Here is a 27,347-nt window from a genome sequence, read left to right on the forward strand (position 1 = left end):
CAGCAGAGGGGCACTAGGCTCTCTACTCTAATGGGGGGTGGGCTCCTGCGGTTGGCGGTTGCAGTAAAAAAATAAAGAGCATTATATTTGAAGCCCCTGGGTGGTTAATATGACCCTGACCACCATGATAGCCATGTCCTGTATTCAGGGGGTTTAGAACACTTCCCAAGGCCAGGGTTTCAACGTCAAAGTAGGGTGCCGTATTCAGTAGGCGCTGGTGTCGGAACTGGAGGAGAAAACCAAGCGTGGTGATACATTTCTGATGATACGTGGGAGTTCAAGAAAGCTAGCAGCTGTCACAGTGATGGAAATGGATCATGGAAAATTACAGCTCTGACAGTACTGTTATTATGAGTATTGCATGGAATAGTCCATTGGCATATTACTACTATATAGTGTAGTAGATGACTGGTGAAAAGTGCTGTCCCCATGCCGCCTGTCTTACAGAATAGTCAGATGTGTTTCTGCTATAGCTCCAGTTGCATTAGGGGTCGGGGAAATTCATTCCCACTACTCTTTTTTTCAATTCTGTTGATAAGTCACAGAATCTGGTGATAAGTGCAATGGTGAACTTTTGAAGCTGTGCATTTTGCCCCTTGATTCTTCATCCCTTAGACAATATACACAATGTAAACACACACACTTACCCCACACTCTCATCTCTACCACTACCACGCTTTGTGTCCAGAACTGAAACGATCTGACTGAAATGAAAAGACCTGAATCCCCAGAGCTTACTTTCATCTGGCCTCCTTACTCCCTCTCTCCTCTCTCCTTACTCCCTCTCTCCTCCTTCTCTCCTCCTTCTCTCCTCTCTCTACTCCTTCTCTCCTCTCTCCTTACTCCCTCTTTCTCCTTTCTCTCTACTCCCTCTCTCCTCTCTCTACTCCCTCTCTCCTCTCTCTCTACTCCCTCTCTCCTCTCTCTCTACTCCCTCTCTCCTCCTCTCTCTACTCCTTCTCTCCTCTCTCTCTACTCCCTCTCTCCTCTCTCCTTACTCCCTCTCTCCTCCTTCTCTCCTCCTTCTCTCCTCTCTCTACTCCTTCTCTCCTCTCTCCTTACTCCCTCTTTCTCCTTTCTCTCTACTCCTTCTCTCCTCTCTCTCTCCTCCTTCTCTCCTCTCTCTCTACTCCTTCTCTCCTCTCTCCTTACTCCCTCTTTCTCCTTTCTCTCTACTCCCTCTCTCCTCTCTCTCTACTCCCTCTCTCCTCTCTCTCTACTCCCTCTCTCCTCTCTCTCTACTCCCTCTCTCCTCCTCCTCTACTCCCTCTCTCCTCTCTCTCTACTCCCTCTCTCCTCTCTCCTTACTCCCTCTCTCCTCCTTCTCTCCTCCTTCTCTCCTCTCTCTACTCCTTCTCTCCTCTCTCCTTACTCCCTCTTTCTCCTTTCTCTCTACTCCCTCTCTCCTCTCTCTCTACTCCTTCTCTCCTCTCTCCTTACTCCCTCTTTCTCCTTTCTCTCGACTCCCTCTCTCCTCTCTCTCGACTCCCTCTCTCCTCTCTCTCTACTCCCTCTCTCCTTTCTCTCTACTCCCTCTCTCCTCCTCCTCTACTCCCTCTCTCCTCTCTCTCTACTCCCTCTCTCCTCTCTCCTTACTCCCTCTCTCCTCTCTCTCGACTCCCTCTCTCCTCTCTCTCGACTCCCTCTCTCCTCTCTCTCTACTCCCTCTCTCCTTTCTCTCTACTCCCTCTCTCCTCTTTCACTCTCTCTTCTCTCTCTACTCCCTCTCTCCTCTCTCTCTACTCCCTCTTTTCTCTCTCACTCCCTCTCTCACTCCAGAACATATTCCTGATGTGAGACAATTTCATCCATTCTGACAGCCGCTACAGGGCAGAGAGAGTGGGAGAAAGCGAGAGAGGGGAGAGAGGAGGAGACTGGGAGAGAGAGAGAGAGGGGAGCGAGAGGAGGAGACTGGGAGAGAGAGAGAGGGGGGAGAAAGGGAGAGAGAGGAGGAGACTGGGAGAGAGAGGGAGGGGGAGAAAGAGAGAGATAGATGAGTACTTTTTGTTCAGAAACAAACCAGGGTTGAACATAGATTGAATTATTATGGCAGTCTATTCTTAGATGGCTTCCACCATCCCAAAACAGCACCACAGGCCCTACATGGCCAATAGAATCTGGTCATCTATATTACAAGTGATCCAACATGTGACCTCTTGGTTTGGAACTGTGATCTCTGTGTCCCTGAGCAAGTCCCTGCTGCTGCCCTTGGGAAGTGTGTGTGACCTTCGACAGCAAAGACTCCATCCTTCTCAAGCATTACGAGGGCGGGCACCATCTTAAAGAGAGAGATGGAGAGAGTGAAGGCAACACATCAGGCATTTTATGAGGAAGAGAGTGGGGGGGGGGGGGGGGGGGGGGGGGGGGGGGGAAAGAGGGGAGGAGAGAGAGAGAGAGAGAGAGAGAGGGGAGGAGGAGAGAGAGAGAGAGAGAGAGAGAGAGAGAGAGAGAGAGAGAGAGAGAGAGAGAGAGAGAGAGAGAGAGAGAGAGAGAGAGAGAGAGAGAGAGAGAGAGAGAGAGAGAGAGAGAGAGAGAGAGAGAGAGAGAGAGAGAGAGAGAGAGAGAGTTTACTCCCTAAAATTCAGGATGTGTTCTCTATAGTCATAGTGGACAGGAAGCCTAGTGGCCTGCACACTACAGGATGTGTTCTCTATAGTCATAGTGGACAGGAAGCCTAGTGGCCTGCACACTACAGGATGTGTTCTCTATAGTCATAGTGGACAGGAAGCCTAGTGGCCTGCACACTACAGGATGTGTTCTCTATAGTCATAGTGGACAGGAAGCCTAGTGGCCTGCACACTACAGGATGTGTTCTCTATAGTCATAGTGGACAGGAAGCCTAGTGGCCTGCACACTACAGGATGTGTTCTCTATAGTCATAGTGGACAGGAAGCCTAGTGGCCTGCACACTACAGGATGTGTTCTCTATAGTCATAGTCCGTTCCGAGCACAGGAGGCTGGTGAGGTTAGGACGGCTCATAGTAAAGTCTGGAATGGAATTTAAGGAATGGGATTAGAACAGTTAGAAACCATGTGATTGATACCATTCCATTAATTCCGTTGCAGACATTACTATAAGTCCGTCCTCCTCAATTAAGGTGCCACCAGCCACCTGTGTTTCCAAGTATTTGCTAAACCCGTCCAATCACTGTTGGACCATATTTTATTCTTTCCCTAATTACATTATCCAGTGTCATGTATCATATGAGTGTTGGTTGTGGACATATTGCATAATAAGAGACAGAAAAGCAGCCATAGCCGTTCTGAAAATTGAAACTGTTTTGCAAGCACATACATGTCTGCTCCTCCCAATGTCAATGGAGAAAGTTGCATAATTGTACCAGACACATTAGTCATTGTACACCTATTGCTCATCATGTCTAAAACACAGTATTCATTTGTTTTTCCATCTAAGCTTCTATTTTGGGGTATACTCTAGGCTATGCTCTGTATCCTTACACCTTTGTTTACAGCCAATCTATTCCCCACGTATCCCCGTCCAGCAGTAAACACTAGCCACTGCGTAACCTTGGTGATTTCATGTTGGGAACTTTAAGTAATCACTCTAAATCCCTGCTTCGATTAAATTCCTTGTTGGAGCAATTAGAGATTGCTACCTGTTTTTTTTTTAGTATGTTGAGCCCTGGAATGATGTCCATTAAAATGGTGCATGGTGTTAGGCCTAAAGCAGCAGCTCCGCTCTGGAGCATCATGCGGTCAGAAGGGCTCCCCAGGGCAGAAAGGGGAGCACCAGCATATAAATCTTGTACATATTATGTTTTCACATTAACGAGAGTACTCTTACAAATAATCAAATCAAAGTTTATTTGTCATATGAAAGACTACAACAGGAGTACACCATACATCATAATGTTTACCGACTATATACACAGTGAAAATAAATCCACCTGTTTTTGATGACCATGAAAGAGTACTTATCTCTCCTATGTATTAAAGGATCTTTTGCTATAATCATAATACTCTCTGTGGTGGAAGCCAACCAAGCAGGTATGTACTGCAATATCTTACGTATTCACATGGAATATCCACCTGTTTTTGATGACCATGAAAGGACGCTAATCTCTCAAAGTAATACATATATTTTATTAACTCTGCACACTCCTCCACCTCTCCCTGCTTTGTTGTGAAAGCCTCTTGTACAACCAGACAGTGTCTTTCACCTACTGGAGGTATAGTATATATCGTTAACCAAGCTGAAATGCTATTCGCAGCTTAAAAAGGGAAAGATATGATGTTTTTAAACATCATCAGGCCTAGAGGACAGGACAGGACATCCGCTCCCTCATTAGCCGGCCTTGTCTCTCGCTTGGCTGCATCCCCATCCCGCACAGACCCACCAGAGAGCTGGATGTCTTGGATAGGCCCCATGAATCATTGAGCAAAACGCTCTATATCTCATTTGAGTCACATGTCTTTAGACGAATGCCTTGCGTCATTGGTTAATTGGAGTCTGCAGGGATCTCATGACTAGTGGTGCTGAATGTGTGGATTTGAATATCTTACCTACAGACCATAATAGCTGCAGTGTGGATAGCTCGCAGAACCACAGAACTCTAGGAGATGATTATCGTGTTCACACACCATAATAATGTAACAATCCTCGCTATGTGAGCCTGGTGGGTGGCCTTGCGGTTCGAGCGCTGGGCCATTAACCAAGAGGTTGCTAGTTCAAATCCCCAAGCCAACAAGATGAAAGATCTGTCAATGTGCCCTTGAGCAAGGCAGTTAATTGCTCCACGATCACTGCTGATAATGGCAAACCCAGGCTGCGGGGGTGGCAGGGTAGCCTAGTGGTTAGAGCGTTGGGCTAGTAACCGAAAGGTTGCAAGTTCAAATCCCCATACCTGACAAGGTACAAATCTGTCGTTCTGTCCCTGAACAAGGCAGTTAACCCACTGTTCCCCGGTAGGCTGTCATTGAAAATAAGAATTTGTTCTTAACTGACTTGCCTAGTTAAATAAAGGTAAAAAATAAATATGACTGTGATATCATCTGCTTGTATCGTCTTCCTTTTATTTCCCGCTTTCGTTGAGTGTGGACAGTGCATAGGATCTTTCATCTTTACCGATTGCAGATGATAAAAAAAATACGAGAAAAGTGGGATGAAAAGAGATATAGTGGGTATCGGTAGTCAGGTGCACCAATTCTGGAACCTAAAAATGTGCTTTAACTTCACCGCACTTCACATGTGTAGATAGAGAGAGCGATAGATTTATTGCTGTCCGCTCAGAGGAAAATTGTGTCCACAGCCTTTTGGTTACATACGATTTAAAAGCCAAAACTCGAGAACATACCAGAATCAGAAACACATACAACACAGATATAATGGCTTGAAATAAATCCATCATACAGTACCAGTCAAAGGTTTGGACACACCCATTCATTCAAGGGTTTTTCTTTATTTTTACTATTTTCTACATTGTAGAATAATAGTGAAGACATCAAAACTATGAAATAGCACATATGGAATCATGCAGAATCAAGACAGCTTTGCACACTCTTGGCATTCTCTCAACCAGCTTCATGAGGTAGTCACCTGGAAGGCATTTTAATTAACAGGTGTGCCTTGTTAAAAGTTAATTTGTGGAATTTCTTTCCTTCTTAATGCGTTTGAGCCAATCAGTACAGTATACAGAATATTGCCCTATTTGGTAAAAGACCAAGTCCATATTATGGCAAGATCAGCTCAAATAAGTAAAGAGAAATGACAGTCCATCATTACTTTAAGATATGAAGGTCAGTCAATCCGGAAAATGTCAAGAACTTTGAAAGTTTCTTCAAGTGCAGTCGCAAAAACCATCAAGTGCTATGATGAAACTGGCTCTCATGAGGACCGCCACAGGAAAGGAAGACCCAGAGTTACCTCTGCTGCAGAGGATAAGTTCATTAGAGTTACTAGAATCAGAAATTGCAGCCAAAATAAATGCTTCATAGAGTTCAAGTAACAGACACATCTCAACATCAACTGTTCAGAGGAGACTGTTTAAATCAGGCCTTCATGGTTGAATTGCTGCAAAGAAACCACTACTAAAGGACACCAATAAGAATAAGAGACTTGCTTGGGCCAAGAAACATGAGCAATGGACATTAGACTGGTGGAAATCTCTCCTTTGGTCTGATAAGTCCAAATTTTAGATTTTTGATTCCAACCGCCGTGTCTTTGTGAGATGCAGAGTAGGTGAACGAATGATCTCCACGTGTGCTTCACGTCCTGACCATAGAGTGCTCTTATTTTCTATGGTAGAGTAGGTCAGGGCGTGACTGGGGGGTTTATCTAGTTTCTTTTTTCTATGTTCTAGTTTCTTTTTTCTATGTTGGGGGTTTTGTATGATTCCCAATTAGTGGCAGCTGGTCATCGTTGTCTCTAATTGGGGATCATATTTAAGTAGTTGTTTTTCCCACCTGTGTTTGTGGGAGATTATTTTGAGTTAGTGCATGTTGCACCTCTGTTGTCACGGTTTGTTTGTTTATAGTTTGTTTGTTTGGCTAAGTTTCACAATATAATAAAAATGTGGAACGATACTCACGCTGCGCCTTGGTCCGTTCCTACACACATGCGTGAAGCATGGAGGAGGAGGTGTGATGGTGTGGGGGGGCTTTGCTGCTGACACTGTCAGTGATTTATTTAGAATTCAAGGCGCACTTAACCAGCTTGAGAGAATGCCAAGAGTACGCAAAGCTGTCATCAAGGCAAAGGGTGGCTACTTCGAAGAATCTCAAATATAAAATATTTTTTGATTTGTTTTAAAAAAAAATTGGTTACTGCATGATTCCATAAGTGTTTTTTCATAGTTTTGATGTCTTCACTATTATTCTACAATGTAGAAAATAGTCAAAATAAAGAAAAACCCTGGAATGAGTAGGTGTGTACAAACTGGTACAGTACTGTACATATTGTTCAAGTTTGTCCAAAATGTTTGTCCAAAATGTTTCCAACCAGCCTCTATTAAATGATATAAAGTATGTGACATAATGTAACAATGTGATTATCTCTTGATGATCATGTACTGAGTAAAACTATATTGATTGAGTAGAAAATTCAATTTTTCACATTTCTTAATTTCTTAACCAGAAAATGACTGTGCATTCCCATACTGTGTCAATTATGTTTTTTAACCTAAACACATGCTTTCTAACCTTTGAACTGTAGCCCCAAACATACATATCGTTCAAGTTTGTCCAAAATGCTTCCAACCTTATTTCTGGACAAAACAGCCAAATGCCTCTATTAAATTATATAAAGTATGTAACATAATGTGATTATCTCTTCATGATCATGTACTAAGTAAAACCATATTGATTGAGTGGAAAATTCAATTCATCCACAAACTCATCCATAAACTAACCTTGTTTCCGGACACATAATTCAGTCCCATTCAAAATCATATTTTCCCTAACCCCTAACCCTAACCCTTAACCTACCTGTAATCCGTACTCTTATCCTAACCCTAACCTTAATCCTAACCCTAACCCTAACCTTAACCCCAAAACCTAACCTTAACCCTAACCCTAAACCTAACCCTAGTTCCTAACCCTAACCCTTAACGTTATTCTAACCCTAACGCTAATTCTAACCTTAACCCTAAACCCGCTAGATATAGTATTTGACCTTGTGGGGACTAACAAAATGTCCCCAGTTGGTCAAAAAAAAATGTTTACAATTCACACACACGCACACGCACACACACACACACACACTGCAGGTATTGTCCATATTCCCTGTCCTCCCAGATGCACGCACACGCACACACACACACACACACACTTCAGGTATTGTCCATATTCCCTGTCCTCCCAGATGTCAGGTGTTATTAAAGCTCCTTTCCCAGGATGATTCTGATTGGCTGAGACAGGTTGGGGTCCAACTTTACTCCCTGAACGGTTTTTCTAGGGAACATACAGTACACAGATCAGAAATAAAATGGGTCAGTGTGTGTGTGTGGTGTGTCTGTGTGTGTGTTTATCCCTTCCCAGCAGCACTAAACAACACAGGCTTTATCAAACCATTAGGTTCTAACAGGCAATCAATATCCCTCTAAAAACCAGAGAACATGTCAACCCATGATTTCCTACTACAGGGAGATAATGTGGCCATGTCAACCCATGATCCCTACTGCAGGGTGATACTGTGGCCATGTCAACCCATGATCCCTACTACAGGGAGATACTGTGGCCATGTCAACCCATGATCCCTACTACAGGGAGATACTGTGGCCATGTCAACCCATGATCCCTACTAAAAGGGAGATAATGTGGCCATGTCAACCCATGATCCCTACTACAGGGAGATACTGTGGCCATGTTAACCCATGATCCCTACTACAGGGAGATAATGTGGCCATGTCAACCCATGATTTCCTACTACAGTGAGATACTGTGGCCATGTTAACCCATTATCCCTACTACAGGGAGATACTGTGGCCATGTTAACCCATGATCCCTACTACAGGGAGATACTGTGGCCATGTTAACCCATGATCCCTACTACAGGGAGATACTGTGTCCATGTTAACCCATGGTCCCTACTACAGGGAGATAATGTGGCCATGTCAACCCATGATTTCCTACTACAGGGAGATACTGTGGCCATGTCAACCCATGATCCCTACTACAGGGAGATACTGTGGCCATGTCAACCCATGATCCCTACTACAGGGAGATACTGTGGCCATGTCAACCCATGATCCCTACTACAGGGAGATAATGTGGCCATGTCAACCCATGATCCCTACTACAGGGAGATACTGAGGCCATGTCAACCCATGATCCCTACTACAGGGAGATACTGAGGCCATGTCAACCCATGATCCCTACTACAGGGAGATAATGTGGCCATGTCAACCCATGATCCCTACTGCAGGGTGATACTGTGGCCATGTCAAGTCACACACTACCTATACTACATATGATAGACTCAGCAAAATGACGTTGCCACGAGCAACACCGCAGATGTTGAGATGAGCGAGATGCAAGACTTCACTCACACAGTCACACACGGTATCTGCGCCTGTGCGCGGGTTCCCGTCACGCTGCTAGAGTGTGGTAGGTACGAGACCAAAACAGCGGAGCAGTTTAGCCTCGCGCTTCAACGCTCTTAGTTGTTGCGGAAATTGACCCACTATGCTGTTTACTTTGTGCACCATATCGCTCAGTCTACCTCGAATAGACTGTCTGATCACAAGACACATATGAATACACTCTAGAGCGCTCTCCTATGAAATTCCACCATGGCATGGGTACAAAGAGACAGAGCAGGGTACACAGACAGATGCTTAGTATACAGACGCATGGCATACTGTAGCTAAGGCCTATTCTATACATCGACGACCGGGGATTGCAGGGAGTGCCAATCAGTTCGGATTCTGAGGGGAGCAGGTGTTTCAAATGGACTAAAACATGATGGAACATCATGGTTCATCTTTTCAGGGAGTTGACAGGGAAGTGAAACCTAATGAATAGCTGTCTCCCTGGATGTCTCCGAGTTGACCGGACATGTGACCACATGTGTAGGCGTGAACATACTGCACAGGACATAGGCTACCACAACTGCAACTTCAGTTGTAAAGCGCATTTCAAACGTATGATACACACAATGCACCATATCTGAAATACCATGGTGTCGTCACTAACACACTCACACACACTCCCTGCAGAGCAGATGAGACTAATTCAATGTGCTGACCCGTGATTAACCAGAGAAGCACTGCAGTCCTCTGCCATTCGACACCTACTAATTAATGCAGAGCCACACACTGCTTCACAAAGGATCTACTGAGATAAACACACACCTCCACGGCCACCCAGCGCCTCGCATAACTCATTTGTTAACAACAATAAATAAATAAATACAAGATCGTTATCACACACACACACTGTGGTGTAGTCCTTTGTATTGGACTTACATGTTGGCAGCCAGGCGAGGACAAGGACACCCCTATCCAATCAATTTAGATCATGTGAATCTTTATATAACACCTTTTGTAATTAATCAGAATCTCAATTAATGAGAAAATGTTATTGCCATGCAACAAGTAGTTGTAAGGAATTTGTTTCAGTGTTACTGTCCACACATGATGTAAACATCAACATCTATACAATACAATGCAGATAGGTTTTGTATTTTGTACAGATCGGTATTGAGATGGTTGATATTGTAATCCTCATCCTCGGTAAAGGACTCTGTGGTCAGCAAAAGGGTGGGATAGAAGTGTTTTGGGTATAGAAATATTGTTCCCTGACCCTTTTTTCCAGGACCATTGCTATGGCAATCAGTTTGATTCCCACGGTGCTGTTGAAGCAGAGGTCATCTAGTCATCATAGATGTGAAGTATTCATCCCCCCTCAGTCCAACCAGCTGAGCTTCTACTGAATGGGTGCTTCAGAGCCCAGGTCTAGTGATAATGGGGAGTTGCAGGTGGATTTCTTCTTCGTCAAACGCCCTGAGGCTGAGTGCTCTCTCTCCCACACAAAGTAGTCCAAATCAATGAGGGAATAGTCCTACATTTCAGCGTTGGGTTTAAAGTTTAAAGCTGGGTAGGTTATATATGCTACAGTATAGATACAGTATCTGTCACCGTGCAGCAGTAGGAGCAGAATCGGCCTACCCTAACCTATCATAACCCTATCAGAGTCTCCTGACTCTGGCTGATTCTCTCTGGTCATGGGTCAGGCTGCTGGCTGGTAGGGAGCGGCCCCCACCCTGCCACCGTCTGCGGGGGACACAATTAGACCCTTGTCTCTGGTTGTAACAGATAAAGCAGATTACACCAGGAAGTTAAATGTAATTAGGATAACACTTCTCTCTTGTTTCGTCTCCGGTCCCAGCAAGGCCAGCTAGCAGCACACTCCAGTCCACACAGATGCAGTCAGAGGCTCCCACACTGAGAGAGTGAGGATTCAACTCTGAGAAAGACCACGGTTTGTTAATCAAACTATTCACAGTGTTGGGATTGTGTAGGGACCTGTGTGTGTGTGTGTGTGTGTGTGTGTGTGTGTGTGTGTGTGTGTGTGTGTGTGTGTGTTTAAGCAATAAGGCCCGAGAAGGTGTGGTATATGGCCAATATACCATGGCTAAGGGCTGCTCTTAAGCACAACGCAACGCGGAGGTCCTGGACACAGCCCTTAGTTAGCCGTGGTATATTGGCCATATATCACAAACCCCAGAGGTGCCTTATTGCTATTATAAACTGGTTACCAACGTAACTAGAGCTGTAAAAATACATGTTTTTTTATACCCGTGGTATAGGTCTGATATATCATGGCTGTCAGTCAATCAGCATTCAGGGCTCAAACCACCCAGTTTATAATATAGTACATAGGAGATGGGACACACACATGAACCATCTATAGATACCTAACCTAAATACAGGCTAACATTGACCTGTCATGCTTGCAAGCCATAAAGTATGCTAACAAAAAATTCAATGCATGTAAAATGATTATTAGGCTACAGTAAGTGAACTGCCTGCAGTCATATCTTACTGAGTGAGTGTGTGGGGAGCTGTCATATTGCCAAGACCAAGTGTGTCAATTTGCAATCAGCAGCAGACACGTTTACCTGACTCCAATTGCACAGATTTGTAATTATGTGTAGACTAATAACTTGGCCGCAGGTCACTCGTAAAAATAAAGGGAGAAAGCCATAACAATGTGACAAGGTATTGGAAAACACGAGGGGGGCGGGCAATAATCTGTGAGGCGCGCGCCAACCAACCGCCAACCCGTGCGCTGGCTGCAGAGAGATAACGTGCAGATGAAGCAAGGCAAGAAACGAACATAGCGAACAACCGTTGACAGCGTACAGACACCGATGGTTTGAGGAGTTTGGCGTATGCGTTACATATTTTGGCATGTCACTGTGACTTGTTATTATTTGAAGAATACGTATCTTTAGGACCACCTTCAAGGCACAATTACATGAGCGTGTGAAGCGGGTGACTGGCCATGGTCTTCTGTCTAACTACCCAAAGATTTCCTCGAAGGTCTCTGATAATTCCGTTCGCCATCACTGAGCAAAATCTGCGTGAGAAGCAGACAGTTGCTCAGAGTTTTGGACCAGGGAGATTCCGAAGGAGAGAGGGAACATTCATGTTATTTCTAAGGTAAATTCCCACCCGGAGTGTCACTTTTAAATCCATTGTTTTTGTTTTCATTACTGTAGTCTAGCCTATTCTTATTTTCTGTTTTGTTTTATCTGTGTGAAGTTACTATTACTGACTGTGCATTGTATTGGCTACATTGGGGCAATGGATTAATTAGTTCTCTGCATTTGTCTAACGCATGCAATAGCCTAACACCAATAGTAGCCTAGCCTACTACATTTCATTGCAGGCAGCTTCCAAATTAACAAGGTTGTATGGTAGGCTAGCCTATATTTGATGCAGAATGTTGTTTAAAAATTTGAAATATTTTAAATATGTGAATTTGCATGTGAAAACATTTGGAAAGGCATCACGAGCTGGAGCATATATATTTAAATGAAATTAGTATAAAATCTGAAAGCTGCCTAACCAAATTCCATCAATATTCATTATGCGATGCAATGGTATGAAGCCCTGATGTTTATTGGTAGGCTACAATATGTGATTTATTAAGGCAGAGTTAATTTTGTATGGAAATCAAAAGGTCTCTTCTCTTCAAGAAACAACATTTGGGTCCATCCAAATTGATAAGCAGCAACTCCGCCGACCAGGGATGGAAATGAAGCTAGCCCACAGCTAGTGCTTTTCAGACTGGGCTTTTGGACCCTTGGCTACAGAGACTGTCACCTGGGCTAGTTGTCAAGCCTGTGGGTAACTGGTGAAAGGAGTCAGGCGCAGGAGAGCTGAGATGCGTGGACAAGGTATTTTAATTCAAGAAAACACCAGTATAAACACAATACTATGGTACTGGAAAAATACAGGTACCACGAAATAAAAGGGCGTAAATACAAAACCCGGTAACAATATTACCAGCCGTCAGAATACAGCCTTACAATAAAACAAACACGCACACAAACTGTCATGTTCTTCAAAATGTATAGTTCCACATATTTATTTAAGTGAAACTAACAAAACTTACAAAGACCGTGAGGACGTAGTACCCAAACACACTAACAATCAATCAATATCCCACAAAACACAGGTGGGGAAATAACTACCTAAATATGATCCCCAATCAGAGGCAACGATAAACAGCTGCCTCTAATTGGGAACCATATTAGCACCAACATAGAAATAAACATACTAGATCACCCCCTAGTCACGCCCTGACCTACTACACCATAGAGAACCAAGGGCTCACTATGGTCAGGGCGTGACACAAACATGGGGGAAACAGAGGGTTAAATGATGAACATGTAATTGGGGAATAGAAACCATGTGTGTAGAAAACAAAGACAAAACAAATGGAAAATGAAAAGTGTATCGGCGATGGCTAGAACGCCGGTGATGTCGACCACCGAACGCCGCCCGAACAAGGAGAGGGACCGACTTCGGCGGAAGTCGTGACACTAGTAGAAATGTAATTGTACTAACCTGGCTGGCCAGTGCCCAAAATCCTTAAATTCCCTTCCTGGCGCCAGTATGTGACAATAAAAACATAAAATAATAAACTCAAACTACAGCCTACCCAGCTATATATACCCGGCTCCTCAGCTCAGCCAGACTTTAGCACCACACCATTATGTCAAGGAGTTGTACTTGGGTCATGCTAAAATGCAACAACACTTCCTTATTAACATGGCAGCAAAGTTGCTTTTTCTAATATTTAAATAGCGTTTCATAAAGAAAGGAATCACCTGAACACAATTTAGAGGTGCAATCTGCAACTTCTCTGTCTCATTTGGCAATAACATGAATAAAAAACACAGCCTGAAATAAATAACATAAAAATATTAAAAAACAAACAAGCAAAAATTCATAATATGCAATTAAGTATCTCTTCTCCCATTTTGGAGGACAGAGAGCGTCTTTGCCGGAGAACCACTTTTCAAATCAACGGATTACACCTTTAAAACATACCTATTGCTGCAACTTGATATCAAAGAAGGTTACAACAAAAATGTACAATTTCTCAATAATTAAGAGGGAAATAAATGCGCTTGCTTCTTATTTGTCATTTTTTTCAGGGATGACTTCCATTTCTTTGTCAAGCATGTATTCAGTCCCTTGAAGCGTATCAGTAACCAGTTCCCAATGGGCCAGGTTGACTGGAGTGATCATGCATACAATCATCAACATATGTCTTATACAAGCTGGAACAATGGAACTCTGGGTCAAACATTCATCTTCTTGATACATTAGCTATTGAAACAAACAACAATGTTATATAAATACTTATCTCCATATCATATTCTGGTAATAAAACATTTAGCATATGATAAGGGTGTTTATCTGTTTAATCACAAAGGGTGATTGTGATTAAGAAGCCTTACAGCTGTTAAAACATAACTGATTCAGTAAAATAATGAGCAAAATAAGTTATTCCAAGGTTGATGTATTGAGTGAGTGTAGATCATGTTTGTGTGTGCGTGTATGCATGTGTGTGTGTATGCGTGTGTGCATCCGTCCGTCCGTGTGTGTGAATATACATATTCAATTGGACAAAAAGTATGTGCATCGGAATGCTTGTGTATGTGTGTCGATCGATCTACCCACTTGATAAGGAGGCCTACTCTGTCAGCATCAGTGACCCCAAGTGCCTCTGTTATGCCGATCGAATGCCTCCGTGCCTCTGTCTGCCTGCCTGCGTTAGTACGCTGCCCGGGGGGGCTGTCACCATGCTATGGGCTGTGGTTTCTCAGAAACCAGGCGGATAGAGAATGGGTCAGTACGTAGACACACACTTGTGTGCTAAACCTCATCAGCTGTGGATCAGCCACGGCAGTCAGGAGAAGGCCAAAGGTAGCTGCGTGTACCGTACCTCTCCAGACCTTCTGGTCTGAGCTAACGGCAGCTCAAGCGAAAGAGTCGGCCATGACAGAGTCATTTTGCCGGATCCAAACTGACCTGAAGTGTGTGAAGAATACCTACTGGTCTACTGTAGGACTGATGAGGGTGATGTCCTGACTCTTTCTCTGTCAGTGAGGACCGAGGAGGAAATGATAATTCAATCAATGTGTGTAAGTAAACAGTGGGAAAATGTGTTGCACATCATGCAATCGTCAATTGTAGCATTTGGAACTGGCTTCTGATGGTGTGCTGCTGTCTCCTCTAGTTACAATGATATGGGGGTTTTGATCACTGATTGTTTTTGCATGAACAAAATGGGAAAGTAAAAGTGTGAATATGCATATTTAAACATACTGTACATATATACACGTACACAGTAGACACATATATATACACAGTATACACGTACACACATATATATATATATATATATATATATATATATATATATATATATATATATATATATATATACAGAGGATACACAGTATACTCGTACACACACACATGTACACACACACATACACACACACATATACACACACACACACACACACACACTTTTTCTAGTCAGGTCACATGGCCAAAAAAAAGGAGTCTATATATGAATACTAAAACAAATGCAGAGACACTAACATTACATTGTAGTTACAAGGCCACTAACATACTCCTTGTCCTGCATGTGTGTGAGCGTGTAAAGGCTTTGAGGGTGTCTTGGGATTACCGTTGGACCATATGTTTAGGTCAGAGACTTATATGTACTGTAAAACACTTGTTGACCTTCAATCAATCAATCAATCAATCAATCAATCAATCAATCAATCAATCAATCAATCAATCAATCAGTCAATAAATCAATAGTTTGATTGATTGATTGAAATTCTATTTGCAAATCTCTTCAGAGCCACTGTAAATTGAACTGTCCATTTTCCCTTCAAACATTGTTTGTCAGTACAACACCTCATAGGTTTGATGGCTGAAAGAAAATCTGTGTGGCTGAAACGAATTCATTGCTACCCAGGTATTCACATGAAAGTGAATGCCTGAAGGCAATTGGTTCTTAATTGGACTAATGCATTGGCTGGACTTATCAGGTGTAATGCAGGAGTGATAACAGGCATCGGGTCTGTATGTGGTCGGCCTACTCCCTTCTGTACCATCTGAAGCATTGAAATAGCCAATTGCTGTCCAGATAGGAGCTTATTGATTGGATTGATTGGGTGCTGACTGATTGGATGTATGTGCATTCTCCAGCCAACCTGTGACATTGGTTGATCAATTAAGTGCCAAGGAGGAAACAATGAGACAGAGGAACTGATCTTATAAATACTGTACCTGTGTACACAGTATAACAACATTGTAATGACGTTTGTATTTATTCTGCTTAGTATTTACATGGTAATGGAGTCAAGCGTTTATAGCAGTATAGCAGGGATCATCATCTAGATTGAGCCGCGGGACGATTTTTTTCTTGAGCGGATAGTCGGGGGGCCAGAACATAATTATAGATCAATTGTAGACTGGAAATTGACTGCAAGAATCCCAAACAGATATAATATTTGACTGAAACATAATCATTTCAAACCTTGCTTACATTTGTATACAGTCATGTCTCTTTATTATGCGTGGGAATACTTGGGAACAGATTTCCAAAATTAAAATCAATTGGAGCTGATTTCCTGGTGTTTTTAAAGTCTTTTATGTCCAACAATGACAATGTAAAAAAAAAAATATATAATAATAATAATCTTATTTTTTCTCAGAAAACTTGGGGGGCCAAATAAAACCGTGCCAGTTGGGGAAACCTGCAGTATAGTAACAAACATTGTAATGCCATTTATATTTGTAATTATTCTGCTTAGTATTTACATGGTAATGGAGTCAAACCTTTTACTCTTTTAGCCTTGTGTTTTTCAGTATGAATTTCTTGAATAAGATTTAACAAGGAACTTAACATGTGGAAGAATGGTTGTTGCTTCCCGAATTTCTGACATTTACAAATAACATTTAAATAACCAGAGGAGGGATAACAATCTTGTATTTATTTATTTATTGTTGTTTACAAATGAGTTATGCGAGGCTGCTGGTGGCCATGGAGGTGTGTGTTTATCTCAGTAGTTCCTTTGTTAAGCAGTGTGTGGCTCTGAATGAATTAGTAGGTGTCTAATTAATGGGAGAAGACTGCAGTGCTTCTCTGGTTAATCACGGGTCAGCACTGTGTTACTCTTTATCTGCTCTGCAGGGAGTTTGTGCTTTGGTGTGTGTATGCCCATGTGTCTTTTTTTGTTGGGCTTTAGCATTAGTTTGAGTGTGTGCCTAGCTATCAGTGTGTATATGCAACCTGTGGTGCGTACGTGCGTACGTGTGTGTGTGTGTGTGTTTAATGGTTCAGCGCAGCTCTCTGACCCAGACGGGTCTTCTGGGCACTGGCTGCTGGCTGCTTGCTGGCTGATCCACACGCCTCAGTGAGCTGTGAAATCCCTTCGTACCATATCGATTTGGCTTCCATCTATATTGACAGAGCCACTGTAGAACCCCCCCCCCCGCTCTTCTGAATCCAGCTATGGAGGGTGTTGCTATGGTAACGGCAGAAAGCAAGGCACCCAGATCTTTGATTGGTCAGCCCTGATACCAGCTGGGTACCAGGGGATTTAAGGTCAAGGGTTAAATTGGGCCAGGGCACGCAGGGAAAACACATTTGAAAGCAGTTTTAATGGCCATTGTTAAAAGTGGAGTATCACACCTACGAGCGAACTGAGCAAGCTGCAACAGAGTTTTTAGAGGCAGCATGATTTAAGCTCCACGATTCACCATGAGCACATACTGTAGGGAAGACGGTGGGGAAATGCTACACTACATTATAGTGTTTAAACCAGAGTTTTTTTGTGACATTGAAGTCATCAATATATTGCTAACTTTTAGCAAGATAATGTTTAGAGTTTGTGATCTAGGTCATGATTTGCCTAATAGTATAAATGCAGATAGGCAACCCTATGCTTCAGCCTATTTCTATATCAACCCTATGCTTCAGCCTATTTCTATATCAACCCTATGCTTCAGCTTATTTCTATATCAACCCTATGCCTCAGCCTATTTCTATATCAACCCTATGCTTCAGCCTATTTCTATATCAACCCTATGCTTCAGCCTATTTCTATATCAACCCTATGCTTCAGCTTATTTCTATATCAACCCTATGCCTCAGCCTATTTCTATATCAACCCTATGCCTCAGCCTATTTCTATATCAACCCTATGCCTCAGCCTATTTCTATATCAACCCTATGCTTCAGCTTATTTCTATATCAACCCTATGCCTCAGCCTATTTCTATATCAACCCTATGCCTCAGCCTATTTCTATATCAACCCTATGCCTCAGCCTATTTCTATATCAACCCTATGCCTCAGCCTATTTCTATATCAACCCTATGCCTCAGCCTATTTCTATATCAACCCTATGCTTCAGCCTATTTCTTTCTTGATACTATGCTTCAGCCTATTTCTTTGTCAACCCTATGCTTCAGCCTATTTCTATATCAATCCTATGCTTCAGCCTATTTCTTTCTTGACACTATGCTTCAGCCTATTTCTTTATCAACCCTATGCTTCAGCCTATTTCTTTTTCAACCCTATGCTTCAGCCTATTTCTTTATTGACAGTATGCTGCATCAGTTGGGCTACAGGTGATAATGCTTATTGCTAAATAGCACACCTTTCTGATCAAATGGACCAATATGTGTGTCACGTCCAGACCCTAGTAAGATGTAATTTTCTATAGTAGAGTAGGGCAGGGCGTGACAGGGGGTGTTTTGGGTTGTTCTATGTTTTCTATTTCTATGTTTAAGTTCTAGTTTGTCTATTTCTATGTTGGGATTGTTTGGGGTTGATCTCTAATTGGAGGCAGCTGATCCTCATTGCCTCTGATTAGAGATCATATTTAAGTAGGGTTTTTTCTCTTCCTGTTTGTGGGTTATTATCTTTTGAGTAGTGTGTTTTCCTCTCTGCGTCACGGTTTGTTGTTTTTGTATATTCAAGTATTTAAGTGTATTGCATTCAGTTTCACGTTTAATAAATATGTAGAACTACGAACACGCTGCATTTCGGTCCGCTCCTTCAGATCTCTAATTGGAGACAGCTGATTCTCATTGCCTTTGATTAGAGGTCATATTTAAGTATGGGGTTTTTCTCTTCCTGTTTGTGGGTTATTATCTTTTGAGTAGTGTGTTTTCCTCTCTGCGTCACGGTTTGTTGTTTTTGTATATTTAAGTGTATTGCATTTAGTTTCACGTTTAATAAATATGTGGAACTACGAACACGCTGCATTTTGGTCCGCTCCTTCGAACAGCCGTGACAATGTGACTTGGATTATTTCTGAATGGAGAAATTATATTTTAGATTGGTGTCAGCATAATTTAATAGTCATTCATTTACCTTTTAAAAAGTCAGCAGAACCGACCATCTCACAGTTGTTCAGTATGACTTGGTACACTGCAGCTATAGGAAAGTCTCCATGTTTTCCTGTCGACACTGATTCAGCTGGTATGGCTGATGCATCTTCAGCCCCACACTGTTTTTAATAATCCGATTTTTAATTGGTTTGAATTCAGTATGGCTGATAAATGTTAAAGGGGATCTGGGGTAAACGTAAGGGAGTGTGTGTGTCTTAATGCTAGGCTCTGGCATTGTCATATGTTCTGATCCCCTCTCCTACGCCTTCTCAGTGTCTCTGATACATACTGCATGTGTGAACTGAATACAATATGGATGGTTTATCTGTCAGCCAGGTATTATCATAATGACTACCTATAGAACTCCCTCGTACCCATAGGGCACATTTACTGAGCCAGTAGTTTGAAAATAGATCCACAAACTACATTTGAGATTGTACATAGAAGTAGCAATGTACTAGTATCACTTACCTAGAGGCCAGAGAGACAGAATTACAGTGTGGTGCATCAGTATACATAGAGAACCTCACTTCAACCCATATGCACATATAAGACTGGCCTAGTCATCATAACAGGTTAGGATGACTAAAGAGTCCAGAGGGTAAAAAGTGTCTTGAACTTGATGCTCATTTACAATAACAAAAGAACAGCGCGAGATGATAATAATATGACAGAGATAATGATATGATGATACTGTCTGTATCTGAGGTGATTGGCAGGTGGCCACTGGCCATGCTAGTATTTATAACCATTATTGGCTTTTTATTTATTTATCTATGAAGTCCCATTGAAGTCAGGCTAGTCTTTTACGAGGGAGACCTGAAATGATTGTATCAAAAGCCCAATAGAACATCTACTCCTTCACTCATTTGCCAATGATCAGATTACTAGATATTCTGTTGCTCTTGCCTCACCCAACCCCTAATACAACGGGTCCCACTCTTCTTTCCCAGTATTTGGCCGATGGCCCTGTTCCACTAGGTGGTATGTCTGTTTTCACACTTATCTTAGATGGTCGTGTTCCTCCTCTCCAGGCATCTGAACACATTACATCATCACTTATAAAACACCAAGTACGCTGCAGTTCAGAGGTCACCGAGTTCAGAGTTCACCGAGTTCTGTGCAGGGGGACTTTGAGCTGGGGCCTTTTCATGGACAGAGTGTGAGATAAACGTGTGAAAAAAGAGAGGGAGAAAGGAGAGAAAGGGAGAGGGACTTAACGAGAGCTTTAGTGTCACGTGCAGCCAGGCTCCAAGGACATTCCCTCATCTGTCAGCACGTTGTGTAAATCCCTGGCCTTCCAGAAACAGAAACACAGACAGAGACAGACAGCAGGGTTGTTATAAATAAAATAGAACCACATGTACAGTGCTTTGCAAAAGTACGTTTTTTTTTACAGATTTAAGTCAAAACTGTAACTTGGCCACACAGTAACATTTACAGTCTTCTTAATAAGCAACTACAGTGTAGATTTGGCTTTGTGTTGTAGGTTATTGTCTTGCTGAAAGGGGAATTCCTCTCCCACTGTCTGGTGTAAATCAGACTGAACCAGGTTTTCCTTTAGGATTTTGCCTGTACTTAGCTACATCCTGTTTATTTTTATCCTGAAATGTTTTGATGTTTTGTGTTGGATTTGCCCCAAACATAAGGATTTGCATTCAGGCCAAAAAGTGTATTCCTTTACTGTGTTTTTTTGCAGTATTACTTTAGTGCCTTGTTGCATACAAGTTGTCTTACTTGGAATCTTTTTTTCTGTATATTTGTATTATTTTCACTGTCATTGAAGTAATTATCGTGGAGTCACTACAATGTTGTTAATCCATCCTCAGTTCTCCCATCACATCCATTGAATTCTGTAACTGTTTTAAAATCACCAATGGCCTCATGGTAACATCCCTAATCAGTTTCATTCCTGCCCTGCAGCTCGGTGGATAAATACATCATCCACAGCATAATTATTAACTTGACCATGATTAAAGAGATATTCAAAGTCTGATTTGTTACCCATCTACCAATCACTGCCCTTCTTTATGAGGCTTTCGAAAAGCTCCCTGGTCTTTGTAGTTGAATCTGTGCTTGAAATTCAATACTTGACTGAGGGACCTTACAGATGTATGTATGGGGGAACAAGATGTATGTATGGGGGACAGAGGAAGGGTTAGCCATAAATCATGTCAACCCTTATTATTTCACACAGACTCCATGTCATTTATTATGTGATATTTAAGCCAAATTTGACTGTAACGCGTGTCGTGTGTGGAGGACCAAGACGCAACAGGGAAGTGTATACTCATCTTCTCTTTTTAATATATAAGAAGGAGAAACAAAATAAGCACGTATACAATTAACAGAAACGACAATAACAGTTCTGTCAGGTGACAAACACAAAACAGAATACAACTACCCAAAATACAAACACACCCCTAATTATAGGACCTTCAATCAGAGGCAACGATAGACAGCTGCCTCCAACTGAAGGCCCCAACACCAATTAACTAAACATAGAAATACAAATGACTAGACAGAAAATAGAAATAAACTAACATAGAACAATAACCAAAACCCTGGACTAATAAATCAAATACCCCTCTCTACATGGACACATACACACAACCACCATGAACCACATAAAACAAATACCCCCTGCCTAAACAAACGGGCTGAATAATTATGCAACAATGATATTTTAGTTGTAATTTTTTATTTATCTAAAAAATGAAAAAAAAATACATTCTACTTTGACATTAGAGTATTATTTTGTAGATTGTTGACAAAAAAATGACAACTAAATCCATTTTAATCCCACTTTGTAACACAATAAAATGTGAAGAAATCCAAGGGGTCTGTCACGACTTCCTCCGAAGTCGGTCCCTCTCCTTGTTCGGGTGACGTTCGGTGGTCGACGTCACCGGTCTTCTAGCCATCGCCGATCCACCTTTCATTTTCCATTTGTTTTGTCTTGTCTTCCCACACACCTGGTTTCAATCCCATCAATTACATGTTGTGTATTTAACCCTCTGTTCCCCACATGTCCTTGTCCGGTATTGTTTGTAAGTGCTTGTGCACGTTATGTTCTGGTTTGCGTCGGGTTATGTACCCATTTCTTATTGTTCTGTAATCCGGTGGGTTTTTATTATTAAACTGAGCCGTTGGAACCACAGTTTTTGCTCTCCTGCGTCTGATTTCTCTGCCGCCAGTACGCACCCCTTACAGGGTCAGAATGCTTTTGCAAGGCAACTGTATCTGTTGTTAAGGAAACTTTCATACACACATTTTTGTGGCATGTATTTATTGTTTTTGTCTCTGAGAGAGACAGGGAGATCATCAATGTTTATTTTGAGATGTACAGTGCATTCGGAAAGTATTCAGACCCCTTGACCTTTTCCACATTTCGTTACGTTACAGCCTTATTCTAAAATGGATTCAATAGTCCCCCCCCCCCCCCATCAGTCCCCATAATGACAAAGCAAAACTGGTTATTAGAAATTTTAGCAAATTTATAAAAAATAAAAAACTGAAATATCACATTTACATAAGTATTCTTACCCTTTACTCAGTACTAGTGATGCACCGATATGACATTTTTGGCTGATACCAATATCCAATATTTTCCTTGCCAAAAAAATAAAAAATACCGATAATCGATATTTAACATTTTAGGGGCCTTTTAAGCATTCTAGTACAGTTAAATAGTTAACACACACACATGGACGCAGCGGTTTTAAGGTACTGCATCTCAGTGCAAGAGGCGTCACTACAGTCTCTGGTTCGAATCCAAGCTGTATCACATCCGGCCGTGATTGGGAGTCCCATAGGGCGGCGCACAATTGGCCCAGCGTTGTCCAGGTTTGGCCGGGGTAGGCCGTAATAAGAATTTGTTCTTAACTGACTTGCCTAGTTAAATAAAGGTTACACACACACCACACTGGCCAAAAAAGTTATTTTTCTTTCACTTACTTGCTGTGCTGTTTCGTTCTTCATTTGTTCAGTAATTTCATTCTCAACCAGGATTTCTATGGAACACCGTTTGGGTCTTTGCGTGTCAATAACACTATTTGATGTGTCAAATAACACTATTGGACGTGTCAAATAAGCTGACTGGGGAGGTGATTTCACACAGTCACAGTCCTGCGATAAGAGCTACAACGCTAATATTTGCGTAAACTCTTCACAGTTGTGTTCTGTGGGTGTCACCGAATAGACTGATACCCCATTTCATTTTCACATTCCAACCTTGTTTAACATTATCTAGCCTAAATATGGCATGATTCCACCAATTGTAACCTTCTACATCACTTTCAAAGAGGTACTTTTATTTTGCAGGCAAGCCGCAAATTCCACTATTGTTTCAATCCTTATTGTGGCTAGCTTTACAACACATAATCCGGTCTGGTCGAGCATCACTAGCCAGATGAAGCTAACTGGCTGCTTATAACGTTAGCTTTGAGCAACAGGGTTAAGTAGCTGGCTAGCTATTTATTTTATGAACTGAAGTTCAATTCCAATAGGCGAACAACAAGTGGCTACCTAGCTAATACTTACTCACAAGGATTCCTAAATCATTGCTAAGAATAATGAAAATGACTGCAGTTTCTACTGGTCATTGGTTTCAGGCTGGTTTTATTGGTGCTTGCTAGGTACCAAGCTAATGCTAGCTAGCTACCCCAGAATTTGCGGTCGAACAAATAATGCTTTATTACCAACGCAGTATTGTAAACACATCGTTCGTGGCCGGTGTTTGCTTGTTTACAGACTTTTTTGTACAGTTTTGACAGTACTACTGATAGTAGTGGTGGCGCTTGGCTTGCACGTGCAAATTCACACAACATTCTATAATAGAACTGTTGTCACAGAAAATGTCGTACTCTTCGGCGAATATGTCGCATGGGAGAGAGAAGGACCAAGGCGCAGCGGGATTGTGGACACTCATGTTTATTACTGACAAAACATGTAAGGCATCCACTTGAAAAACAACACTAGACAGTACTCACGACATGGACAGTCTTGCAGGCTATACAAAACGCAGTGCAAAATCAATTCCCCACAACCCCAAAGAAAAACACACACACCTATATAGGACTTCCAATCAAAGGCAACTATACACACCTGCCTTCAATTGGAAGTCCCAATCACCAACACAACATTTAACAAACACAAACCACCTGCCACATCCTGACCAAGACTAAGCAATACGCCCTCTGCTGGTCAGGACGTGACAACTGTGTTATTTGACGTGTTTAATTTAAAGATTATTTAATGTGTCAAATAGTGTTATTTGACTTGTATCTTTTTTGACACGCAAAGACCCAAACGGCATTCCATAGTATGTGGTGAAGCTAATAGCAGTGATGCTATTACTGTGTAACTCCGGTATGGCAGCATCTGAAAAATAGCGCACTTGGTAGTGTGTACCGGCGATTGACCATTCGGCGAAAGCCAACATCACCCACGACAGAGAACGGTTGATTGTCAAGGGTAATGAATTCCATAATCTTGGCGTTAATGGATTTGGCCTTTGAGTTGTCTCGCTGAAATTTTCTTACTCTTTCAAATGACTGCTCGACTTGTTGACTGCTTGATCCACACAGCAGACATTGTGGGCTAGGTTAGGAATGCTGTGTTGCGTGTGTAGTCCAAAATGTTACTTTGTTACGTCATGTACCTACGTTATATAGGTATGCACGTCAGCTTTGACATCGGTTTTTCACATTGGCGTTAAACTACACATCAGGCCGATACCGATGTTGGCATTTTTAGCTAATATTGGTTGATTCCAATATGTTCACCGATGTGTTCACTGATGTATCGTGCATCCCTACTCAGTACTTTGTTGAAGCACTTTTGGCAGCGATTACAGCCTCGAGTCTTCTTGGGTATGATGCTACAAGCTTGACACACCTGTATTTGGGGAGTTTCTCCCATTCTTCTCTGCAGATCCTCTCAAGCTCTGTCAGGTTGGATGGGGAGCGCCGCTGCACAGCTATTTTCAGGTCTCTCCAGAGATGTTCAATTGGGTTCAAGTCCGGGCTCTGGCTGGACCACTCAAGCACATTCAGAGACTTGTCCCGAACCCACTCTTGCGTTGTCTTGGCTGTGTGCTTAGGGTCATTGTCCTGTCGGAAGGTCCTGAGTGCTCTGGAGCAGATTTTCATCAAGGACCTCTCCGTATCTTTCCCTCAATCTTGACTAGTCTCCCAGACTCTGCCACTGAAAAACATTCCCACAGTTCGATGCTGCCACCACCCTGCTTCACCATAGGGATGGTGCCAGGTTTCCTCCAGGTACTTGGCATTCAGGCCACAGAGTTCAATCTTGGTTTCATCAGACCAGAGTTTTCGCTTTGTCATTAGGGGGTATTGTGTGTAGATTGATGAGGAAAATGTTTTATTTAATCCACTTTAGAATAAGGCTGTAACGTAACAAAATGTTGAAAAAGGGAAGGGGTCTGAATACTTTCCGAATGCACCGTATATTGATGTATATAGTTGATACTTTCCACCAAAAAAGTCCTTGCAGCGAAATACACATTCAAAATAGTAGACATTCACAGGCTATAATTTTGTAGCGTGTGTGTCAGAACCCAGAGCCAAATCTCAAGTAAACGCTGGCCAGCTATGTTAACAGCCTGTCACGAGAGACGAACCTGTCACGAGAGACAAGCATGTCACGACAGACTGTCTGTGTTTGTGCGTGCATCTTTATTTTGGATTAGAGGTTAAACGAGTGCAAGACGTTGAGCAGCTTTCCGTGTCAGATGCTGTCCCAGTAACCCTCATGCTTAATAGAATTAGCACTAGTGGATTGCACCTGAGGCTATGTATTAACCCCCCCCCCCCCCTCGTACTGTACAAAGTGACCAATCAAAGCACACGATACTTACTGCTGATTCACAATGCTTTATCGTCATGATACAGAATATAACTAGCTTACTGACTCTGGAATAGCATTGTAATAGCAGTTTAGTAACGTCTACTGCTCCAGCTCTTGGTACTTGTTCCTGGATTTGATTGGGGAGGAAAATCAATGTACTGGTGCGCTTGAATGTGTAATAACTATAAGATCTTTGAGGCTTGTTATAAGGTGCTCTTTGGCTAGTCTATGACGTGATAAATTATTATATTCCAATATAATTCACAATTCAGAATCTTGGAGAAAAATAAAGGGCATAATGACCACTACTTAGTCAATTAAAATATTTAGAAAAATGTATTGTTGGACTTCATTTTTTTTTCTCATCGAGGCACTCTTGTTTTTCTTCAAGATTGCCTTGATATGAAAAATAAGCCCCATGATAATTATTTCTAAATGTTTTGTTTACTTAGTGGTGGACATTATCCCTTTTGTTTTTCTCCAAGATCCTTATTGAATTATTGGATTATATTGGAATTGAATAACTTATCCAGAGGGAACTTTATAAAAAAAACAATACATAACACAGGACGCATTGCAGATGGGCATTTAACCATCTCACTCCTCAGCTTGAATTGTCTCCACCCGAGCTACCTAATAGTTTATCGGTGGCGTAAATGTCTCAGACGTCATCAAGGGGGCAGTCACGTGTTTGTGAGACAAAGGTCCTGAGTCCCAGTCTAGATGTGAGCTGGTAAGGGATGAAGAGGTCCGTTAAACAAGCCCAGTGACCTCCTTCACATTATGCACAATGACAGTAGTAGCAATGCAGCATTACAGGCAAACTCTATAACACATTCACAGATAGTATGACGACTACAAAGGTCCCCAGGCATTATGAGAACCTTTCTACTAAAAACAATCGTCATAGTAATGACAGGCCTGTGATCTCACTACCCTCAAGGACCATCATTATAGTAATGACAGGTCTGTGATTTCACCAACCTCAAGGACCATCATTATAGTAATGACAGGCCTGTGATCTCACCACCCTCAAGGACCATCATTATAGTAATGACAGGCCTGTGATCTCACCACC

The 27,347-nt window shown here is 42.1% G+C and overlaps 1 protein-coding gene across 5 annotated transcripts in view; it reads left to right on the forward strand.

The window, feature by feature from the left end:
- Positions 1-11,750: 11,750 nt before the first annotated feature.
- LOC106574656 (prolactin receptor) overlaps positions 11,751-27,347 on the forward strand; it is a 46,149-nt gene continuing 30,552 nt past the window's right edge. For 2 of the 5 annotated variants that reach the window (XM_045697995.2, XM_045697996.2), the window contains exon 1: positions 11,751-12,122. In XM_045697995.2, coding sequence (XP_045553951.1) covers positions 11,965-12,122 — 158 coding nt within the window. In that variant the 5' untranslated portion in view covers positions 11,751-11,964. Of the gene's footprint in view, positions 12,123-12,645; positions 12,863-14,512; positions 15,122-27,347 lie in introns of those variants that run through there. The other 3 variants (XM_045698000.2, XM_045697997.2, XM_045697999.2) reach the window with 3 other exon arrangements.

Source organism: Salmo salar, chromosome 16, assembly GCF_965601325.2.
Source record: "Salmo salar chromosome 16, fSalSal1, whole genome shotgun sequence".
In the NCBI taxonomy this organism is placed as follows: domain Eukaryota; kingdom Metazoa; phylum Chordata; class Actinopteri; order Salmoniformes; family Salmonidae; genus Salmo; species Salmo salar.